This window comes from Tauraco erythrolophus, chromosome 11 (genome assembly GCF_009769465.1).
Source record: "Tauraco erythrolophus isolate bTauEry1 chromosome 11, bTauEry1.pri, whole genome shotgun sequence".
Taxonomy (NCBI): Eukaryota; Metazoa; Chordata; class Aves; order Musophagiformes; family Musophagidae; genus Tauraco; species Tauraco erythrolophus.
The window spans coordinates 16,838,497-16,858,175 of NC_141475.1; the positions used below are offsets into that span (position 1 = coordinate 16,838,497).

At 49.1% G+C, this 19,679-nt stretch overlaps 1 protein-coding gene across 1 annotated transcript in view; it reads right to left on the reverse strand.

Moving 5' to 3' along the window:
- CCDC50 (coiled-coil domain containing 50) overlaps positions 1–9,034 on the reverse strand; it is a 39,484-nt gene extending 30,450 nt beyond the window's left edge. The window contains exon 1 of the mRNA XM_086618622.1: positions 8,986–9,034. Within this exon, the coding sequence (XP_086474748.1) occupies positions 8,986–9,034 (49 nt within the window). The remainder of the gene's footprint in view (positions 1–8,985) is intronic.
- Between the last annotated feature and the right edge of the window lie 10,645 nt (positions 9,035–19,679).

Below are 19,679 nucleotides of genomic sequence, written 5' to 3' on the forward strand. Positions count from 1 at the left end.
GCAGCTCCAGAAAGGCAGGAAGGCAGCCGGGAGCGGAGATAATTCAAAGTGTCAGCTCTCCCAGGCTTCTCCTTCAGCTTGATCCTAAAAGATAATGCAGCAAAATACAAGGGAGACAGGATTCAGAAAGGGAGCTCTCGATGCCCCTCCGGTACAAGTTCATGCAGTGCCTCAGTTTGGTGCCTGTTTACCCAAGGCTGGCTGCTGGAAGCCTGACGCCCACGCAGAAGGTGCCAAGTGCCAAAAAAAGGTTCCAGTTCCTCTCAAAACCCCACGGTGTGGTTTTATACCACAGAGACCCACAGTCATACAGAGGAACAAGCATCTCTGGAGAGAACAAGTAGCAGAAAGACTCCCTCAGAGATGTCACTTTCTTTTCAGCCTTTGGGTGACTAGAGCCAAGTCAGACCGCTCCAAGGTTTGTAGTCAAACCAGAGCTGCAGCTGGAAGGATGGACCACAGCACCAGCACACATGCAAACAAGCCAGGTTTTATCCATTCAGATCAGATACCAAGAGAAGCAAAGCTCCTTCAGGATGGGCCTCAAGGCAGCCTCCCAGGCTTGCTGGAAACCCAGCCAGCTACTGCATTCGAAGCTGGAGGTGTCTGAACCCGTCATGCAATCAGCTCTGATTCTTGCACAGACTCCTATCAGCTGCCTTTTTCCTAGAAAGGCGGCTGCCAGGCTGCGAGGCCTCCTGTCTGCCACCGCTTCAGCTGCTGCCAGTGCTGCAGATTTGCTCCGTGAGAACAACCTTCCTCTTCCTAACCAACCGAGGACGCTCTGCTTCATTTCAAAATCCATTTTCTTTGCTCCGCCAGTGCCTTGTGGGTACTCTCTCCTCTCCCCCCCCACCTCGCTTCCTGCGTTTTAAGTTCTCCAGGTTATTAGTCAGTTCCAAAGAACACAAAGTACCAAAGCTGGCCCCAGATCAGTCAAACCTTCACATCCATCTGTAAGAGAGTCACAAGTCAGTAGAGTTACAGCAATACACGTCCCCCTTACTGTCACAGCCTCCTGTTGGCACGCTGCCCTTAGAACAACTACAGATTTAAAACAGTGGTGTGAGAGGGTAAGAAGTCGTTCTTGGCCTCTGGGGCTGGACGGACAGGGAGAAAGAGCTCCAGGTATCAACCTGGAGCAAACCGCTTTGTGGCATCTGCGCCCACAGCTCACATGCATTGCGGAGCCCGAGGAAGAAGCAGGCTGGCAGCCTTTTAAAAGCCTCCTCCCTGAGAGCACAAAATGAGATCCAAGTCAATCAGAAGAAAAATTTTTTTGCCTCAGGAGCTAAATCACCTTTAGGTGATACTGTATATTCAAAGTTTTTCTAAAAACAAAAAAAAAGACAAAAACTAAAATAAAAGCCTAACAAGGTCACTGGTTAAGTGGCCAGAGCTGATGCTCTGGGCAATGCGAACTGCCAGCAGTACCAGGTACCTGAGCGCCGTAATCGGAGCTGGAGGCAAATCTGCCTTTTCCATCTTTTTATCAGGGACGTGAGGAATGCAGGCAGGGCTATGCAGCCCTAGCCAAGGACCCTGTCTCTCCAGCGCTGTAAATAAGGTCAGGAGAGCCCAGCCTTTTCCCAACACCAACTTCCTTCGGAAACCTGGCGCCAACCAAATGGCCCACAGGAGAGCACAGCCCTGTGAACAGCAGTGCTCTCTGCATGCCGCAAAGAACAGTCAACACCCTGGCAGCTTGGAAAATCCCCAGGTCTCTCCCTGCTGTCCTCCACTGCTTCACCCCAGCCCCCAACAGCACTACCAAAGGCTCCAAGAGGTGCTGGTGAACTTAAGACATAAATCCCTCCTGTCCCACCAGCCAGCACCCTATAATAAAATTAACTTTGGAACAGAGGGAGAAAAACTTCTTCCCATCAGGATCCCATGGATAATGTTTGCCGTGTCCATAAGAGACATCAGCTCACATGCTTTTGCAGTGCAAAGCCGTTCTGCTGTGTGGACAGGGAGCAGCTTTCCATCCATGCTGAGGAAGGCTGCCCCAAGCCAGGTCAATGCTTCCCCAGCGCACCTGCCAGGTTGGTGGTGACAGTCCCTCTGGGAGGAACATTTCCTGCTGGGGCATGCTCCAGCCTCATGTCCTGTCTGCTTGTAAAGGGCCAAAGCTATATGCACCGTGTCTTTTAGAGAGGTTTCTGCAGAAAGAAAAAAATACACCTCTGGCTGCCAGGAAATACTCCTGTTTGCATAAACTTCCTTCCTCCCTTTTGTCCCATTAATTCTCGGGTCAGGCCTGTCAGTGTCCTTCAGGTATGCCTGTCTCTCAGTGCCTTCAAATATTTGCTCGTTTAAGCCCTCTTCCCCTTTACCATCACTTACTGAACACCACATATTGAGCCCACATAACATTTCCTCTTAAGCCGATTCCTCCAGTCACCAAGTCGTGGTTCCGCAGAAGGGCTGGGCAAAGAACAAGCCATACCTGTACGCATGCAGGACCTCAAAGTTTTATTGCACACAGCTTTTTACACCTCCTTTGAAAAGAGAAGTGAAGAAGAGTGACTCACTTGCAAATCCACTTCGACTTTCTGTCCTGAACAGCACTCACCACAGGCAGAGCTGCCAAGAGTGCACGGACCAAACCGCTACCAACTCAGCCCGAGTCAAACCCATCTCGCTATTTTTATTTGGCTGACAGAGCATCGTGGAAGTGGCACCGTGGGTTGGCGTGCAATTAAGATAATCACCAGTTTAGCTTCCGGAGCCCTACACAAAACCCTTGGGCAGAGGCAGAAGGGCTGTGCTGGGCTTCTGAGCAGGCTTTCGTCCACACCTTTCTCCCCAGGGACAGGAACGCTTCTGGCAAGCTTAATTCACAAGGCACTTGGGGTTAAAGAGTAGATTTTATGAGCGCTCAGGCCTGACTGGTCTCTTTTGCTCAATGCAAGTTTCACAACAGCCCTGCTTTCCCTCTCACCTTTGCAGCATCGTGCTGCACTCTCCTGCTCTCTTTCCAGTCCTGCTAAAAGTCCCTCTCAGCTGCCATACAGCATCCCTCCCAAGGCCATACAGCATGCACTTGGTGAGCTGTGAGGCGTCTTTTTACGTATGGAGAAAGAAAACTGCAGGAAGGGTCCGACTTCTATTTTTGAAAGGGAAGTATAAATGAAGTGTCGAGGGATTTCCACAAGGTCTGCTCACACGTCCCATGGAGAAGCCAGCACCATACAGTGAACACAGAGCATCCCCAACACACAACAGCCTCAGGGGAGAGGGCAGCCCTGCTTTCCCAGGTGGAAGTACCCAGCAAATGCCCTTTGCTCACGGCAATGCAAGCCACCAGCCACAGGAAGGCAAGTATCTTTATCAGTTTTTTAGAGAAAGACAAAAGAACAAGTCAGCAGCAACTGTCACGCCAGAAACTGGACCTGGACCTAAGCTTCTTGAGTTTTAAGGCAGTTTTACCAACAGACAGCCTCCCTCCTCAGTCCTTCAGCCTTCACATCAGCACTATGTGGAGGAGCAGTAGTGCACCAGTGGGAAGCCAGCCAGCTGGGGACACCCTGGGAAGGGGACAAGGAAGCAGGCAGGGAACATGCCACTTCTTCCTATAAATCAACACATTCACATGAACTCTGTGAATTCATGTCCCTGAGTAACAAGAAAAACAAGGCTTATTCCATCAAAACAGAGATTTCACACGGCCCCAAGGCCTATCTCATCACCTCCCCAAGCAGGGTTTTCCTTGCGTGGTCCCAGCGAGGGCACAACTGGCCTCTCCTGCTCCTTGCAGCAGCCGCCTCCAGCTCCCCACCTGGCACACATGCACCTGCTGACATCGCTCACGGCCAAAGGAAATTAAAGATTAAACAGAGGCTCGTGGTCACAGCAAACGCAATGCTGTCTGCAACACGCCGTTCCACTGGGATCGGCGATGGCCAATGTCCTAGTGTCACAAATAGGGGAAGGGCCCCCCCCGGCTTCCCCGCAAACCCCAGAAATGAGGGCAAAACAGACTATGCTCCCTCCCGCCCCAGCCCAAAAACTTGTCAGTCACTAAAGACACATCTCTGCAGATGGCATCAGTATGAGTATGGAAGCTCCTCTCTGCCAAAAAGCGCTTTTGCAGAATCTTTTTGCCTCAGTACAACCTCTGTGGCAGCTCGCAGAGGACAGTGCTAAGGATTTAAGGGATGGGAGGAGGCAGACCTGCTTGCTCAATTTTGTTCTGGAGCCAAGAGCATGAAATATGCTAATCCTGCCCATCTCTGCCAAGCGCTGCAGACCCGGAACAACCAAATGCATAATAAAACTTTCACCCAGCTTTAACCAGAAGTTAAATGAGTACCACAGCCTCAGGTACTGAATTCATGCATGCTGGAAAAACAGACCTCCTATTACTCAGAAGAGCTGGACATGAACCAGTGACCTAGAAAGAAAAGCCTGTGTCTATGTCCCATCATCCTCCACCTCCTCACTGCCCTCAAGCCATCCAGCTTGCTTGAATTTTTCAGAGGTCTTCTCCAAGGAAGTCACAAAGCTGAAAACCGTGACACTGCACATCACGCTGCAAGGAAAAATCTCAGCTGGAGCCAAAGGGCATGGTGCAGGTGGCTTCACAGTGACCTGGCTGACCCTCAGCTGCTCTCAAAATTGTTGCCCTGATTACACTAATCCAGTTAAAGGCCAACCTTTCCTTCACATGAGTACAGCTGATAGCTCATCCCTCAACACCAGCCGCATGAAAAATTCCAAAGCAGAATCCGTCCTCACCAGACACCACGCCAGCCATCAGCACTTTCTGAACCCACTTCCACCCTTGACAGACATCAAGTTCCTCTACCCCACCATCGGGTTGCTGAGCACACACAGGCACTAAAAGCCCTGAAATAAGCAGGTAACATCAGTCAGTCTGTTCCAGGAGAGCCTGAGACACTGCAGCTCAGAGCTGACCCCCCTCCTCGGTCACTTGGAGAGTCAGCAGCCACAAGCTTTCTACTGCAGGGGTCCTGGCAAAGGTCATGTTAAGCTGCAGAGGTCAGAGGGAAGATGCTGTAGTTGGGAGGAAGAGGAAGACTGATGCTTACAGCAAACTTTTATTCAATTTATGTTAAGGCAAAAGAGAGACAGCCAGGCTGCCTGCCCCAGAGAACACCTTGCCAAGACGGAAAATAAAGACTCGAGCCCTTCCTGTTTCCTCAAGGCCACGTCTTTTGCTACCACGTTTGGGAAACTGGCCTCTCTGGCAGCAGACTACAACAAGCAGCATTTGAATGTTCAGTTCAGGAGCTTCAGAAAGTCAAATTAGATGCTTATGAAGAGTAGAAGCCATAGTGCGAGCATTGTTGCTGTGCCCCTCCGAGCAGGAGCATGAGTGGAAGCGACAATCAGCCTTTGTCAAGGCTGGAGCTGAAGAGACAGCAGCGTGGCAGGGCTGGTTCTATCGACTGGCACAGATGTGCTTGCCCTTCTACTTCTCTACAGGACTACTAAAAATAAAGTAAAAACACTTAAGCCACCACAATTCTCTGCAGTTCCAAAGAGCTGTACACTGCCGGACCAGAGTGCAGGGTCTCTCTCTTCCCCCCCACCTCTCCCTTTTCTCTCCTCACAGAATATTCCAACCAGCAAGAAGATCAAGAGCCCCTGGCAGGGGAGCCCGTACCTGGGTTTTACCTGCCACCACTAACTGATGGCTCTCAGACTGCATCAGACGAGGGACTGAGCCTCAGCCTTGGCAGACAGACATCCCCTCTGCCAAGTCATTGCCACAGACCTCAGCCCTTTGGCAAAGGCAGCAACAGCAGAGGGGACCACAGACACAACCTCCAGAGAGGGGCAAGGGCTGCACAGCTCCAAAATACCTCCCCAGAAATGCCCTGTGCGCAGGCAGGGATGCCTCCAAGGTCCAAGAGACAATACACGGCACTTCAAGATGACACGGGGAGTTGCACCGAAGAGCTCATTTAAAACAGGCAACAAAGCAGAGGGTGTAGCCCTTCCCAATTTTAGCTGCTAGCAATGGATCAGATCACACAAGATGAGAGACAGTAAGAGATCAAGTAGAGCTTCAGCCAGTTTCTTTTATCTGCTTCATAAGTAACTAATTAAAATAATATTTCCAGGATGCATTTGTCCCCCCAAGGCTCATAAATGAGATCTCTAGTGAAAAAGACCTACACACACACACAGAGCTGAGCAATCCCCTGGGGTGGGTCAAAAGAGCACACAGCAAAAGCTGCTTTTTGAAAAGAGAAAATGTCACAGACACTTGAGAGCAAAGCAGAAATACAGGCAGAGAAACTCAGCCCACAGATTGCATCTAACACCAAAACCTTCAGCAAATAACTTACAAGAGCTTTACTGACCACAGTGGTCAGAACATCCACTTTACTGCCCATGGAAAACTGGCTCTTAACACCAGGCTGCAGCACCAAGGTCTAGTTTATACTAGAAAGAGTGCTTTGAGGGTGTATTTTATACCAGTAACCCCCTGCCCACAAAATAAACTGGACCAGCTGAAGCAGTTCTTACTGGCAAAACGCCATCTATATCAGGCCTTCAGCTAATATAAATGCCTTTAAAGATAAAAAAAAAAAAAAAGAAAGTAAACACAAGCAGCAAGGCTTCCTGCAGCACCTAGCTACAGTTCTCAGATTTTCACTGCCATCGTTGCACAGAAATGACCTTGCTTGTAAAGGAGCTTTTGAGACCACAACAGAAGAGGAGGAGGAAGATGCTGTCTCACAGCAGTCCCAGGCTACCTGCAGTCAAGCAGAACCTGGACACAGCACTTCCCTGATGGAGAGCTGATGAAGAACAAAGTACTCCAACCAAACCAATGCTCTTCACTGTTAATGAATGACTAAGCTGACCTTTACCCAAAATGAAGAAAGGGAATGTTTCTCCAGAAGGATCAACAGTAATTTCTGTATCAGGAACTGTATCAGGAACAATAAATACTTCCCTAGGTATGGAAGGCGATGCATTTCTTTCATTGGTTGGTGTTAACACCGCACATGAAAAGACTAATTCAAAGCACAGATCAATTTCAACACTTTCGACAATAAAAACAAATGATGTCACTAAACTAAAAGCGTGAAACATGCCTGAGGCTTTGCACAACATGACTCAGGCCTCATCTACTTTGCACGCTGCTCTGGGACACTACTTTAATCCAATTGCTATCAGGTAACAACAGATTGTCGTACCAAGACACTCTTGAAACTTAATCCACACTCACCATAGGCGCAAATTCACCAAGAACTGGTTGAGCTACATTGCAGCCCTGTAAACATATTTTCATTCCGTGTGCAAGTGACCTTAACTCAGTCCAATTAGTTCACTTGAAAAATGAACCAAGCTAAATCACATCAAGGCTGCTTATATTCTGAATAAGAGCATCTACAGAGGGACTTAATTCACTTTAATCAACCCATTGGAAAGGTTAATTGGATTAATTTTCTTGAGTACTCATGTGTGGACAGCCTATGGATGAGATCCTGGCCGCCCTAAAATGACCAATAAGAATGTTGCTAATGACTTAACAGGACCAACATTAACCTCTAAAACTTCAGCAAACAAGTACTACTTTTCTTCCATAGCAGTAAGAAGTGAAGCATTAAAGCATGACAAGAGGTCAAAAGGAACCTCCAGCTCCCTATACAGACATACGTCTTCTACTCTTGACTAGCTGAATCATCAAATTCACACTCGCTTTTTGTAAAAAATGAAATATAAAAAAAAAATAAGAAAAAGAAACGGCCAGTGGCAAGGAAAACACGCTTAAGGAATTTTGCTTGTATTTAGACAGGAACACAGTGCTCTCCATTAGTACAGCGTGAATCTAAAACAACTTGACAGAGCTGCCCCAGCTTTGTATCACTGTCACAAAAGAACAGACTATACCTCGTACAAAGCTTTTCAGATTCAAAGCAGCTCCAGGGTACCTTTAATTAAGCTTAAAGGTACACATGTAAAGCAGATACCCTCTGCTACGAGGCCGACCCGGCCGCACTGCGGGTGACTCCGTGTCACCCTGCGTACCGAGCACAGCCCAAACCCGCAGCCACACGCACTCGCCGCAGCGGGACACCCCGACAGCGAGCGGGGCCGCTTACAGCCCACCCCTCCCCTGCGCTCTCGGGGCGCACAAGGGTTTCACACGGTGGGGGAGGCTGCTGCGTGCTCCAAAGCTCAACGCAGGGCAAAGCCTTCACAAAAAACCCACAGGCTCAAGTAATTTCTAACCGGGACCTCAACAGCGCCAGTACCCCTGAAATCACCAAATTTGGGGATACTCCCAGTTCCGCTCTCATTTGTCAATGCCCCGAGCGAAGCCTCCAAATCCAGCCGAGCCTCAACTGCGAGGAACATAACCGAACGCCAGTACCCGCGGGGGTCTCTGGCTATTTCCCGGCAAGGCTCATGGCCCGGGGGAGCGCACGCCGCCCCCGCTCGCAGCCCTGCCCCGGCCCCCCCAGCCGGGCGCGGCGGGGAGAGAGCGGAGCAGAAGCGCCAGCGGCGGCCTCGGCCCCGGCCCCGGCGCAGACAAAGGGCTGGCCCCCTCCCCCAGCGCCGCTCCTCGTCTTCTCCCGGGGCGAAGCGGCACCTCCCCGCCCGCCCCTCGCCGCGGGGAGGGGAGCCGTGAGCCCGGCTAGGAGGGCAGCCGCGGGTCTCCGTCCGGCTAAGGCTGCTGCTTTGCCGCTGGCCCCGCCAGCCCTCCGCCTTCCCTCCCCTCCCTCCGACCCACACACCGGCCGAAGACAACGCACGGGGAAGCGGGAAGGCTCCCGCAAACCCCGAAGGGCCCCGCGCATCTGTGCGGCGGCCGGAGCATGGCGCCAGCCCTCCCGACCGGCCCGGCCCCACGGGGAGCGCCGAGAACCGCCGCCGCGGCCAGAAGATTTAAAATAATAATTTTCTCTAAAAGAAGAGTTTCTCCCCTTCCTTTCCCCAATTCCCCCCCCCCCCCCGAACCGCCCCATCCCGTCCAGCGCCCCCCGGGATGACACCTACCTTCTTTGACTCCAGGCAGCTTGGAGTGGTCGATGCCGATCCCGGCCATGGTGGGGTGGGCCCGCCGGGCCGGACCCGGGCCTCGCCCCGCGGGTGAGGACAGAGCCGCGGCGGCGTCGCCCGCGCCCCGCGCTACAAAGTTGCCAGCGGATGGAGCCGGAGCGCCCGGCCGTACGGCGCGGGAGAGGGGACAGAAAGCGCCGGGCGGGGCGGGGCCGGGACCGGGCTGCCGCTCGCCGCCCCTCTCCGCCGGCGGAGGTGGGCGGGGGGGCCGGGGATTTTTGCCCCCCCTCCGCTTCTCCAGCGGTGCTCAAGCAGGAGCTCAGCGGGACGGGCAGCCTCCGAGCGCGTTTATTTATAGTTAATTTTACTTTTTTTTGAGGAGGACGGGGTGGAGATCCCCTACTGCCGCCGGAGCGGCTTTTCAAACCACTCGGACAGCTCGCCTCCCCCAGCGCCTTCCCGTGCCGGATCCGGGTGCCTCTGCCCCTGCTCCCCTCCGCGACCCCGGTGCTCGCATGTGTCCCGCCGACCTGGGAAACGAAAGCGTGCCCAGGTCGAGCCTCAAACGAGTCAACCGCTCAGCGGCTGCCACGGCGGCTGTGCGGTGCACCTTGTCCCTCGGGGAGGGGGGGAAGTAAGGGAGATGTGATGAGCTTGTCTGTTGGGACGGATGCATCTCGAGGAGGGAAGCGCGGCCGAGAGATCTGTGGCTCAGGAGCACCTTGAGATGCTCTGAACCCCAGTAATGCTCTGCCACATACTGTTAGAGCCGATCTTCAGCAGAGATGGTGAGGACTCAGCTGCAGTCCACCTTTGTTTTCCAGCAGCAAAGAAACAGCATGAGATGATGTCCTTTGGGCAAAGAGGAGAGAAGAGGAAGAGGATTTGGGATTTAGAGATGTCTGAGCTCCTCTGGGCTGTGCTCAGCACAGCCAGTCATTCGTATAGACCGTTTAGTGTTTTGATCACAAATAAGCATGTATCTCAGGAGTATGGAAGAAGTAAATGAAGTCGGTATTACTGCATCTGAAACGAGTGGTCCCCAGCTTCTCTTCTAATGTCTCATGGCCCCTGCACCACTGGTGGGTACATGGATGCAGAGGTGAGATGGGGGGCTCAGTCTGCCTTCTGCTCCCACTCTCTAACAGGCTCTGGGGAGCTCCATGCCCTGGGGAACTGGGATGGGAGCTCAATGGGAGACATAGCATCATGTGAAATCTCAGAAAAAAACAGCAAAAGGAATAATCTCTCAGCTTTATTGAAAAGTAAAAACATTAAAGAAATTGACTACAAAAAAAAATTATTTCCAGAAGGTTAGCTGTGTGCTACTCTAGAATTTTAAAGTCCTGTTTTCTGAAACTCAGGAACTGTCTGTCCCTAATTCTGCCCCTTTCAAATGATGCTTCATCATCCCCAAAGCAGGTATGCATAGACTTCATTCTGACCAACTTTACTTTTCCTTCAAATGCTTAGACTTCTCCACAGAAAAAGTCACTGAATTATCTATATTTACGATCGCTTCTCACTCACACACACCTAGCACACCTCTTGTGTGCCAACACACACCGAGAGCTGATGAGCCATCTGCCTAGAAGGCCGTTGTACCCTTTTACCGAGGTGAGTGGTACACAGAATGACCCCCTCTACACAGGTACTCCATATGATCATGCAGATGGGGATTAGTCACGGGGTCTTGTCCCTCCAAGGGGCAGCTCACACAGATTATCTCCTGTCACAGTCCCAGCTCCTCCCTCTAATCCCCCTGCCATTCACACGGGCGATACAACTGGACTGCACACAAATCATTCCCGTGCTTACAGACAGCTCCATGCTAAGGAAGAGTTTAAAAGTCCATTTCTAGTTTCTCCTAAATTTTGTTTTTTCTGAACTCAGTATATTCCCCTGGACATCCTTCACCCTTTACTAATCAAGCTTTTCAATCACTGAATAAACATTTATTATTGGACAAAAGTAGAGGCCAAGCAACCAGGAAGATTGAGAAGGGGCACTGAATGTACTGATTTGACTTTCCAAAACCAGAATATGGTCATCTTCTGCCCTTCTCTCAGTCTAAGGTATTCAATACAAAGCAGCAGAATTCAAAAGCCTGAGGCATTCACTTTTACACAGCAGCTTCAATGCAACAGAGACAATTTTATGCCGCAACTTTTAATCAGTCCATCCCAGTGATCCTGCATTTTACTCCACAAATAGCTTTTTGCTCCAGTCTTCAGTAATGAATTTATGTTGTGTTAAGTTGTCTGGCTAAGGCCAAAACCATCCACATAAATTAGTCATAATCCCCATTGCACTCAAGAGATACCAAGTTGAACCGATGTGACTTTGGCTGCTGTTAAGAGAGAACTATGTGTCTGGCTACGTGTAGCTTCACTAAAGCAAGATCTGGTACCTGATGCTCAGAGTCACAGCAGAGTAGTCCCTGGGTTCAGGTTTCTACTACATAAATTAGGTGGCTCCTCATGCCTTCGTATGGCACCCTTAATAAAGCAAATTTATTTGTTCTTGCAAGATATGCTGAAGCTCAGTGATGGCAGTTGAATGGCGAGCTCTGCTAGGACCCAAGGAAATTGCAGGGAGACAACATAACTGACATTGTCTTTTTGGTGCTGGAAATGAGGAGACATCTCCAGCTGCCAGAACACAGAAAGGCTGGAGCAAGTTCCCAGGAGGGCTAACATAAGCAAAAGCAGTGAACAGCATTTGTCAACACTGTCTCCTAAGGCAGGGTCCTACACACCAAAGTATTTCCTTCGCATTCTTGACATTGGACTTCCCTCTCATCTTAGCTTGGTTTTTGAGATGTATTCAGATGAGATTGCAGATTGAAAAATGTTGTGAATCACTTGAAGATTATAGAAGGTTTCAGACAACTACAAAACCCCAAAATGACCACAGAGAGACTGAGGATGAGAGGAAATTAAACAGGATCCAGGGAATGAGTTACTGATGTAATGCTAGCACAGAAGCAGCATCACATCTTCTGCTCCCAAAGGGCTCCTCACTGTGGTGGATCTCAAATCACCCTCCTGACTCTCATGTCTAAAAGCTGCTGCTTCTAGGCAAAAAGCATAGAAGGTATTCGTCTGTTCTGCTAGACTGACATCAGCTTTTCCTGTGCAAATTGTACAGCCTCTAGCTTGACAAATGGTATGTGTTGCAGCGGGTAGATTAATCCCAATAAAACTAGGAAGACTTACCATTTTCTTTTATTTAAGATAAGACACTTCAATATTTTATAGAAGCAGGTACTTAACCTCACAGGAGCTTCTGTTGGAAGACCAGCCCATCTCATTTCCCAGTACAAAAGCAACTGGGAAGCAGATGCAGAGTTTGAGCTGAAGTGCATGGCACACACCTTGAACTTTTCTCTCATACAGTAAGTTCACTGGAGAGGGGATTTGCAGCACTCTAGCCCAACCCCCTGCTCAAAGTAGGACTGGCTTCAAGATCTGATAAGGTTGCTCAGAGCCTTAGCCGGTGAGTTTTGAAAATCTCCAAGGCTAGAGATCACACCACCTCTCTGAGCTCCTGTTCTAATCTTTGCTCATTGTGATTTTTCTCCTATATCCAGGTGGACTTCCCCTTTCTGCAACCTGCAACCCCAGTGCCTTGTCCTTGCACTGTCACCATGTTTGGCTCCGTGCTTTCCAGCAGCCACTCTCCATGGCAGACCCCATGTACCAGGCACACTATGATCAGTGAGGAGCGTGCTCCAGCAGACAGCTGTGGGCAGGGGCTCAGAGATGGCACTGCAGCCAGGACTGTGCTGCCAGACAAGCCTTTAACTCCAGGGAGCCCCAGGACTGGGCACTTCCCTACCTGCACCCAGGCATCTAATCCTGCCCCTAAACACATCGGTTCTGAGGTAGACCCAGATTGTCATCCTGGTGCACCACACTACACTATCCCACCTCTCACAGCACTGAAAACGCTCCTGAGGGGATGTGCAAAGCAGAGGCTGGAACTGTTAAAAACAGATAACACCAACACAATCTGGACTGGCCCTCAGAAAAGCCACACGGAGCTTTTAGAGCAGGAGATGCCAGGCAGAGCATTGGGACCAGGAGCTAGGAATGCCTTATGTTGCTAAGCTCTTTCTGCAAGCATGGAGAGACAATTTTGTGCCTGCTTCTTAAATAAACTGGACACCTCTCCAAGTGTCCTGCTGTCATTTTAGGTCAACAGGATAACAACTGTGAAATAAATTAGGCCTCATCAAGATGTTCACTTTTCAACAGCACAGCCTTAAAGTTAAAGTTTCCTTAATGAAGGCAAGGCTAACTTCCAACTGGTGAGGCATTTCTAAGCTAAGATGCACGTTAAGAGAGGTTTGAAATCCTGTGCCAGAAGAGGCCAATGAGAGGAAGCAAACATTACAGCGCTGACAAGGAGCACCAAGAAGCAGGTAGCTGAATGACACCTGAGGGAATTCAGGCTCCCTGGAGGACAAGGAGAGCAGGAGTCTGCAGAGATTAAGGTATTATAAAGCACACCAGGAGTAATGAATGGGGTGATTTCAAAGAACGGACAAAGAAGAAACTCAACTTGTGCTTACATGTAATATCATGAGTGGCAGTAGGAAAATCATGAGCTGTGCATTTACAGAACAAGAGCTTTTTTGGACTTTCAAGTTGGAGAGAGCCCATGCAATCTGAAGTGTGATGCTGCGCACACCTCGGTTACATGCAAAAATCAGATGTTTTCATAGGCTACCCTGGAAACTGCAAGGTGCAAATTAGCTCTGCATCTCTGCCTGCAGTTTTACATATGCATCTGCAAGGGTTGTAGTTTTGGTGATTTTTCTTTTCCCCAAGTGAAACAGTGTTAAGTTTCATGTCTGCAAAAGAGACCAAATGCCTTCCAAAAAATCTCCCTTTACCACTGAAAGTGAGAAGTAATACTAAAAAAGTGGTACATTTGCCACTTTCCTCTTCCCTCATCCACTGTGCATCTTTCCTTTACTCTTACAGGTCAGAACAGAAACCCCCAGAACAGATGTGTGTTATTCACTTAGTGCTTTGCAGGGAGCTGCCTGCAAGCCCACACAATGGAGGGGCCTAATAAACAAATAAGCAGCTTAATAAAAGTGGCAGGTAGTGGCGAAGCACCTTGGCTGGTTCTCAGATACTCATAGTCACTAGTGCCTGGACAAGATTTCAACATACTGAGGTTGTTACAGACATTTTGGTGGGGGCTGAAGTCAGTGCAGTTCTCACCTAGCAGCAAATTTGCTATATTCCACTCTGAACAATTACTAAATCTACCTAAAAATCACCTCTTTTGATTTCCATCTGCCCATCCTTTTCTGGTTAAAAAAAAACCAACTGTGTTATCACTTCTGCCAGCCTTGTTTACCAAGCTGCAAGGTGGTGAGCAGGCCAAAAAGTGAAAGATGGATATGTCCTGCAGTCTCAGTTGGATCCTTCATTTCCAGTCATGATTTTGCATATGCCAGTTTACATCCACAAAGCATTGCTGTTTACTCAACAAAGCACTATTGCATGCACAGAAGCTATCAGAGTCTCAGCAGCCCTGGGTGCAAATGAACAGCTAGGTAAGACGACAGGCTCTCAGAAATGTAAGGATTATGCTTGTCTGTGCAAGTTTCCTCAAAACAAACCAGATCTGTGTACCCTCTAAGTGGGTGACACCTGTAGTGAGATTTTGTCTAAAACATGGGTAACATTTCTCAATAAACCAAAAGGCCAGATGATAACAGAGGAGGAAGGAGGAGAAAGGGGAACAAGAGCATGAAAGTTGGCACTGTTAGCAGACAGACTTGACCTGCACAACCCTAAAAGTGCCTCAATCAGCATTTTTAGCAGGAAGTCACTCAGCCTTGTCTATATGGCCATGCTACCCAAAGTGGTACATGTACAGGCTACATTCAATATAGACTTAGTAAGAGTGGCTGATTGAAGTAGAAGTGGAGTGCAAAATTGAGGGGAAACATTCAGAGACAGACAGATGCACACAAACTCATTTCCATATGATGGTTGCTGACTAAACCAAAGGATCCTTGCAGAGGTCCTCAATGCAGGTAGCACTGAACATCTTCAGCCCAACACCTGCAACAAGAAAAAACAAGAGGCAACTCATTCCTCTGTGGTCACACTAGGAGCTGCCAAGTCCACATCAACCTGTACAGTAGCCAGCAAATGGTGACTGCAGCATGGCCTGGAGAACACAATGCCTCACCACCAACAGCCTTGGAAGTGCTGGGGTACTAGGGCTTGCTGAAGACACAACTCCATGCAAGCAGTACCCTGTGGAGATGTGCTAGCTCTGCAGGAGCTACCCCAGAACCAGCGCAGCTACCTTGACAATTTCACCTAGAAGCCAGGCTAATTAGTCCATCCAACTGCTCCACTAACATGCACATATAGCTTTTTGATTAGTCAAGCTAGGGTCTCCAACTCACTGGGGAGATGCATCAGCTCCCGGGCAACAAGCTCAGACAGTCTAGCACAGCCTGCTGCTACTCAGTAAAGATAACACATCTCATGCTTGGTTTTCCTCACCTTCCCTCTCCATCCAGATAGTGGCAAGCTCCATCAGAAGCCACATGCCAGACCAACACTTTGGGTCTTTCTGGCTTTGTGTGCTCACAGGATAGTGTGATCACAGTGATAATGACCACTGATATCCATTCTCTAGAAAGAATGAGCCAAGGTCTGTGGTGATGGGCTTGTAACCATATTTGTGGAAGGCAAGTTCCAGCTCTAGAATTCACCTCTTGTTGGCCATATACTGTTTTGTTACCTCAGTTACCATTTTCACAAGCGTCTGTTCTCTAATGTCCTATAAATTATGGAGGAGGAAGAGGTTCTCCAGAAAACCAAGCAGGTCCTGCCCCAAATCACTCTCAGCCTTCCTACTTCCACCGCCTTTACCAGGAGGCTAGCTTCTGTAGGGTGATGCTACTCTTGCAAAGACACCTCATAGCGTCACTTACTCAGCACTCAGTGTCCTTGCCAAGTTCAGGGGCACTGCTCACACTCATCATCCAGGACAGACTCAGGGCTTGCAGAAGATGAGTCAGAACAGAGGAGGATCAAGATCAGGGTAAATCTGGTGGTATAACCAGGTCATTCCAGATCATGCCTCTGCAGGACACTGTCCTGGCACAGGGGTCAGGTTAGTCACTACACAGCCACACCAGTAGTTACCATTCAGGAGCATCACTGGAAATTACTTTGAGACCAGCAGGTCATAGCACATTTCAAAGCAGAAAACATTTCCATATTGCCTTCATCTCCTCACCAGGAACCTCAGCCAACTAACTCCATCAGTAGGGATGGGAGACCAGGTCTGAAGAAGGTGCTTCAGCTCAGGATTAAGAGGCAGAGGTGAGAATGGTACAACTGCCTCTGCTCCCTGCCTTCTCTCCATGGGCACCTCCTCCTACATCCCATGCTTTCACATTCCTGAATTGCTCTTTCAGCCCCTCACTCCAGGAGGATACTTTGGAGCTGGCTCATTCTCTGAGGAGCTGAATGGTTTCCTGACAGCCCTCAGAGTGGATGTGAAAGCCAGGCAGGCAGCCCAGCTGCACTTCTTACCCTCCACTGCCTTAACCATGAGAAACTCCTTCTCTTTAGTACAACATCCATCTGATGGGAGCTGGTGATGCTTTTCTGTGCGCTCCCTTGGTTGCTTGCAGCAAGGTGGCAATTTGAGCTGCTTTACACTCTGCCTTGGACCTTTCCCTTTTCTTTCTCTAAGCAAGGATACAGTTAAACCATAGCATCTGATTTTATGGCAGTAACAGGCCAAGCAACAATTGAGTCCCAAAGACAAGCACGTAGAAGGGGGAACAAATTGCATGAGTCAGACTAAAAGCTTCATAAATATTGACTGGTTTTAACAGTCCCCTAAGGAACAGAGAATCTCATTTTGTAACTACATCTCCCTCCCCATTATGCACTCCCTCCTCTCAGGGAGCTGGGGGGGGGGAGGGGAGAGGGAGGAGCTGCTCTCCTGTCTTATGTGCACATTATTTTAATTCCTTTCTGCAGCCAAGCTGCTCTGCCAGGGACTTTGCACCACACATCAGCAGAGTATCTGAGCGCCTTCCAGTGGTACTTTAAGTAACAGGACCAGGGGGTTTTGTTCTCATGTTCACCCCAGGGTAGCAGCAACACAAGCAGAGGAGAAATCAGGTATTAAATGTGTAAGGGAGGGAGGCTGAAGAGGACAAGTCTTCAGTACCTGCTACTTTGATCACCTACCAGGTGAAGCACAGTTGGAGAGACAGTGGAGCAGATGGATGCAATAAAAAGAGACAAATGGCATCAGGTCTACAATGGTGATACAGAAAAGACAGACAGGCACTATGGCAGGGAGAAGCTACAGAAGATGGAAACAGTTTGTTGGGCACATGAGTTGACAGAGGGAATAGAAGCGCATGGTGGGTCAGAGGAGTGCATTGCAAGTCACTGCCCAGGATGGGGGAGCAAGAGAACTCCTGCCTCTCTGACACTGTGTATGTCCTGTTTCTTGCACACTAAAAAACTCACCAACTCCCTGCTTTGTTGGGCTGTCAGGCCCCCACTCTGCCTTTCCCTCTACAAGACATGCCCACTCCTCATTTCTGAATTTGTTTGTCACGCCCCACTCATCTTATTCTTAAAAAAACTCTAGGCAAGAAAAGAGTGAGACACGAGTCTCCCCATATGTATTGCACAAAATAAAATCCTGTCTCTACCATCTGAGACTACCTGGTCACAGCCAAGCCCCATCCTTAGTGCAGAGGTTGCAGGACAGTTCATATGCCCTTTCTCCCAGCCTTAAGTAAAGGCTTTTCCCTGACAGGTCCTCCCACAGCAGGTGGTTTGCTTTGAGACCAAGCAAACTATGTTCGAGTGCAGATCATAGACCATGGCAAGGCCTATGGATGCTGTTGAGACTCACCTGAAATACATGATGCATGGTGATGTTTTCCTGTGTTCTCAGGAAGCTCTGGAAAAGAAAAAATATCCTCCCTCTCTCCAAACCCCAAATATGCAGCATACATAGTGGTCTGGAAACCTGCCACTCGAAGCTGGCTCTGAAAAGTAGCCCTTTCATGTTCTCCTGCTTTCAGCAGCTCAACACTGCCTCCTGCACCTTACAAGTCACCCAAAACCCACACTGAATGCCCCTTATCTGAGCTGACTCTGAAACAGTAAGGGTTACTGCTTTGGACTTAAACTGAGATTAGGTTGTTTGGAGACTGCATCTCTTCTAGAGGCAGTCCTAGCTTCGTCAGAGCTAACAGAAAAGCCCAAAGTGACTTCAGAGAAATCACAATTTTAGATAACATACCTGAAAGCTTTTACCACTCCAAGATCTAGTAGTTTACTTAGCAGAGAAGAGGGAGCCAGTGCACAGAAAGAAGCTGAATGTTTTGAGGAAGATGATGTCCAAGAACAGCAAGGACCAGCCACTTCCTTGGGAACAAGGAGCCAAGTGCAGTGATGCTTCCAGCACACTCAAGAAGTGCAATCAGGGGAGGCCCAGAAACAGCAGCCAAGTTCAGTCAAGAGTCCCAAAGATCAGGGAAGCCCATGATGATGAGGCAGATCCAGGGTCAAGCTGGAAATGAATCCACTAGTCAGAATCAGGCCTGATTATAGCAACCAGGGTCAAATGCAGCTCAGTGAGCACCAGACAAGTCGACACTGATGGAACATGCCTGAGGTCAAGCCAGGAAGTAAACTTGCAGGTCTGGCTCTAGACAAGCAGGGGCCATAGCCAGTCAAAGACAGAGCTGAGCTGCAGACCAGCATCCCTCCAACATATCTCAGGCAGGAAAAAAAAGGGGCCCAGGGCTGAGCTTAAATGGGCTTCCTTGGCCTATGGGCAAAGAGGATGAGTAAAGGTCCCAGCTGGGGCTGCTCAGAACTGTTAACACCCTCAGAGCTCTGACGTGTACTCATCTCTCACACTCAGAGCTGGTGCAGCTGAGGATAGTGACATCTCAGTTGCTTGGGCCCAGTCATCTCCGTTTTTTTCTCTGGACTGGTTGGCTTTGTCTACCCCTATTCCAGTTTGATAGTGTTTGGTTACCTGAAGTCTGCGTAGCTTTATGAAAAGAGAAACTTCTACATGAAGAGACTCAGACAGACTAAGACTATCGGAGGTAGAGATGGAGCTTGCATCTTCATGTTCTCACTGTCTATGAACTCTAGACACAAGTGCTTGGTGAATAATGTAGAAGACATTATCACTAAGTAATAGGAATGATATGGAGACTATGTTGTTTTTCTATTGAGAATAAAATACATAAGAACAACAAAATGTAATAGTATTTTCAGCACCTGAGCAAATGGGCTAAAAGCAAAGGAATTTTCCAGGTAAGAGTCTTAGAGAAGCCCAACACTGCAAATCAACCATCTCATAACTGCAGCAAATGCAAAAGTTCCACTAGTGTCTGGCAGCAGCTGTCAGGCATCTATCCACCCACCCACTGGGAGCATCCGCCTGCTCACAGAATCCAGTAATCTCCCTTCTAGTATGTAAATGTAAAACGACAGTCCCTCACCTTCACCAGGGCCCTCACTTGAAAGGACTGGCACACTCTATATGTGAGTTGTTTTGGAGGCTGAACAGTTGCATTGACCCAGAACTGAAGCTTCTCTGCAGTGAAAGAGGAAATCCCAGGGAATAGCTTGTCTTCCTGAAAAAGC